Source organism: Alternaria postmessia (genome assembly GCF_024291825.1).
Source record: "Alternaria postmessia strain BMP 2775 chromosome Unknown scaffold_264, whole genome shotgun sequence".
Classification (NCBI taxonomy): Eukaryota; Fungi; Ascomycota; class Dothideomycetes; order Pleosporales; family Pleosporaceae; genus Alternaria; species Alternaria postmessia.
Window position 1 is genome coordinate 1 of NW_026260337.1, and position 3,969 is coordinate 3,969.

At 53.0% G+C, this 3,969-nt stretch overlaps 1 protein-coding gene across 1 annotated transcript; it reads left to right on the top strand.

Moving 5' to 3' along the window:
* Positions 1-12: 12 nt before the first annotated feature.
* Positions 13-1,411, top strand: J4E82_011653 (uncharacterized protein; the record flags this gene model as incomplete). The annotated part of the gene is made up of 3 exons (XM_051737853.1): positions 13-314; positions 363-855; positions 965-1,411. 3 exons carry the CDS (start codon positions 13-15, stop codon positions 1,409-1,411), a joined length of 1,242 nt encoding a protein of 413 aa, XP_051582387.1.
* Between the last annotated feature and the right edge of the window lie 2,558 nt (positions 1,412-3,969).

A 3,969-nucleotide genomic window follows, 5' to 3' on the forward strand; every position in this document is an offset into this window, starting at 1 on the left:
AGATGCACCAAGATGAAAGAAGAATGGAGAAACATCAGATCCAACAAAGGCTATAGCTCGCTGGAAGAATACGATTTCACTTGGGACGTCGAAGCCGCAGTGTACAGGCTGATCGAACCTGCTCCCGTTGGCTATTTGAGCACAACAGCTCTAGAGCTACTTCATTGCTACGGAGGATTCTCATCAAACGTGGCACCCTTTACCGAATCAGATCCAAGAGTTTACGTGCAATGTGTTGGTTCCGTTTTCCTCAGCACCCTGCGATGGCTACTATGCGAACCTTGGGATACGCAGCAGCAAACGCCCAATCGAGGGTGGGTGAAGCGCCAGTAGTCCTACGTCAAGAAACTGACCCATGGTAGCAGCTCCGCCGAATTTGATCAGACAGATAGTCCAGTCCAGAAACGTTTACAGACCGTGTTCGTCCAACCTTGCAAAAAAGGCAACGGATACGACGATCCTATCTGCCTGTCTGACGGCGAAGACAAAGAAGAGTCCCCGGTATCGTCCATGCAGAAGGCGAACAACTATCTCCATCCCGAGGCTGGTCAGGCTGGCAAAAGCGTACCGAGTCAGGCTCAAGCCGGCACCAGTCACTTAGTGCATGCTGCCACGGCAAGTACGCGCGAAACGGAACCGAGTCCACTAAACCAAGGCGGACCGTCCCGTCCTCATCTGAACAAGAGACCGAGTTCCCTTGGTCAAGGAGGTAAAAGAAGTCGAGGCCCGTCAGGAGCAGAAACGGCAGACGAAAGACGCCTGCGACCACGGCGGAAGAGCTTGAAAGCCTACAACGACAGATGCAGTTGCAATGGCAAGTCAGCGTCTCGCTTACGGGTTGCTCTTACTGACATTGTATGACGCAGCTAGGGCGGACTCAAAGTGTGCTACTGAAAGCAGCTGCAGCTTTAGAGCGCTCCAGACCGAGTGCAGTTCTGCTTGCGGGAGCGAATGTAAAAACCAGAGAATCTCGCGCGGAGAGTTCACAGATCCCGAAAGCCTAGTGGTCAGGTCGACTGGTGAGAAGGGCAATGGCCTTTTTACCGTCCAAGATATCACCAGGGACCAGCTGGTCATAGAATATACCGGCGACCGACTCCCCCTCGGCTCGCAGCTGGCTGACAATGAAGACAAGCGGTACCTCTTCCAATGCGGCGATATTTTGATCAACGGCAACAAACAAGGCAACGAGTCGAGGTACCTGAATCATTCATGTCAACCCAACCTTGAATCACAGCTGTGGACGGTCAATGGGGAGAAACGTGTCGTCTTCGTCTCGACAAAAGACATCGAAAAGGGTAGCGAGCTGACGTTCTCCTACAATCGAGCCGGTGAAGAAAAATGTTCTTGTCAAGCAAAAAAGTGCTCGGGTAGTCTCAGAGGGTGGCAAGCTGCAGAGAAAAGGAGGTAGCATTGAATGTCCAACTAGTGTCGCAAAAAATAAGAAGTCTGTCCAGTGTCATGACGACGGTCAGTCCACTTTGCTACTGACCCCACTACAGTGATCTGCTCTGTGACCGTGGACCGACTGAGCAATCTGATGCTTCTTACATCTTAAACACGCAAGCTACTCATAGTCTGGTAAACAGCTAGTGATTTGGGATCCAGAAGCTTGGCCGAGTTGTGGTGGAGTAGATGCGACTGGGTCGTTGACGACCGCGGGATGGTGTGCGAGTATCAAGAATATCGTAGCACCTCGGACTGAAAACTTGAATGAAGATGGGCAAACCTGAGTCGTACGTTCAACAACAACGCTTGATTGACTGGCTTCACGCGAAGAAGAGAACCTGGCGGAGCACGTCCGCCACGTACACCGAAGAACATCGATGTCTGCTGACACATACGGCCTGACTATCCACCGCAAGATGGTCAGGTGCGAGATGGAAGATTCGTCCATCTTCGTTCATTGCTGGGCCGAGCGCCTCAGGATGACCTTATGACTGCTCTTTGGAGTATCGCGAGGGAGAGCATCTGAGTCTGAAGCGCAGGCGGGTAGGCTGGAAGTTGGACAACCTCTCGGTCACCAGATATCCAAGTCTTCCGCTGACAATCTGCTCTCATTGTCGGCACTCAGAGCACGAATGCCAGCTTGCCACCATGCGAGTGTTTGCTCCGCATACTCCTGAACATTTATGTAGAAAAAGACGATAAGCCTGCGATGCTAACAACGCTATATGTTATGTTCTTTTGGAGTTGAACAAGACCTCTCTGCCGACGGTGCAATAGATGCAGTGGGATGAAGCGTGCCAGCCGTGGACAGCGGCCGCGTTATTCGTGCTTTCCAAAGCCATTTGCGTGTACTCGGGCCTCGCAGCCACATGGAAAGACCCCTCTTCGTTTCCCACTTTGCACGTTCTTTCGATAGTTGTCCAGGCGTAATCATACGTCCCACGCCCCTTGATCCACAGCAGCTTGTGGCGTCGACGGGATCGCGATCGACATGGAACTGGCTTCGCTCGACTACTCTGCGCCGGATCAAGAGGGAACAGTCAGGCCATCCGGCGTTGTGTCGCAGATCAGAGGTGTCCCTGGCAGAAGCGCACAGTCCGCCCCACTCAGTCTCATCAGATTGGCGGTCATACATGCTACGTGCATCCGTCTTTGCCTATTCGAGCACGCCACGGGCTAGCGCTGCATTGGCCCAACCGTAAAAGAACAATGCTCTAAGTGCCTACATCGACAGTTTGCTGCCAGCTTCCTGATGTGGAAGTACAGAGATGTCTGGACACATATAGGTAGGATATGAGCCAAGAGCACCCGCGGATACAACCTGTGCGAGAGGCTTGTGCATCCTATTTGTCCACCGTGCGCAAGTTTCGCGCTGCTGTACTGACACGAAATCCACCCGTTGTCCCTGTAACATAACCATAGACTTATTCCGAGACGAGATTCGCTATACTATTGCTTCCAACTTCATTTATGCACACGCACACACAGACCAGAACATCGTAAAAGCAGCTGGAGTGGCGGGCATTCCTGGTTGACATTTCTCTATGCCTAGTCTAGCTTGCTAGCCACAGCTCGTTCTCAAGGGACAAAACAATAGTGGCGGCCGAAGCCACCACAGCACTAGAAAGAAGATGCACTCTAATGTCTCGTTGAGGTACGTCGATGTGGCGATATGAGGTGCAGGGTACAGAACGGCAGCTGACGATATGGCCGAGACGCGCCTGCCCTTGCCTCGGCCTTCGACACCCGCCTTCGAATTCTAATATAGCAACACAAAGTACTCCCAGGAGTTACGAGATCGTCTTTGGGGTAGTTCTGAATGTAGCGGAGCAGCCGTTTCGCTGTGGTCTATGGTTTTGGCGCCGAATGAACATGGATGTGATGCAAGGTTGGTTGATATCTTAGAAGACGCCACAATTGGATGTATCGAATCCCTTTACGGATCTGCCACACTGTCGTCGGGCGTGCCTGTTCTATTCCCAGGGACGCAGCGCCCATCGTGCTGCAGGCGTCCAATGCCTGCTGCTGTTGCACGAGCCATCCCCATTCCCGAGACCACGGCGGGGTCAACCCTACCTCCACGCTGCGTAGTCAGCAGCCAATCACTGACTTGGCTACTGCAACACGCAGTTTGGGACCTTTGTTCCGCGAAGCGACAAGCAGCTAATCTCTGGGCGCGTTAGCCTCGCCAACAGGAGCTGGCGATACGGATGTTGGGGTGATCCATGCGTTGCTGATACTGCGCCACAGTCGGAACCGTAGTCCAGTGCAGATTCGCAGCTCATTCTTTCTGACCGGACGTCAGACTTGGAAGGGGTCAGCCCGGGCAAGGCGCTTCCAGCTCATCTCTTGCACTTTTCATCCCATCTAGGCCTCCGAGTCCGTAAGACAACAGGTCCGCCTCTCTAGATCTGGTGCAACCAACGCAGCCATACATGACCAAGTACAGCTCCACTAGAACACGCCCGAAGAGAACTGACATATCAACGCAGACACAAACTCTTGCTTACCGCCGCCGCC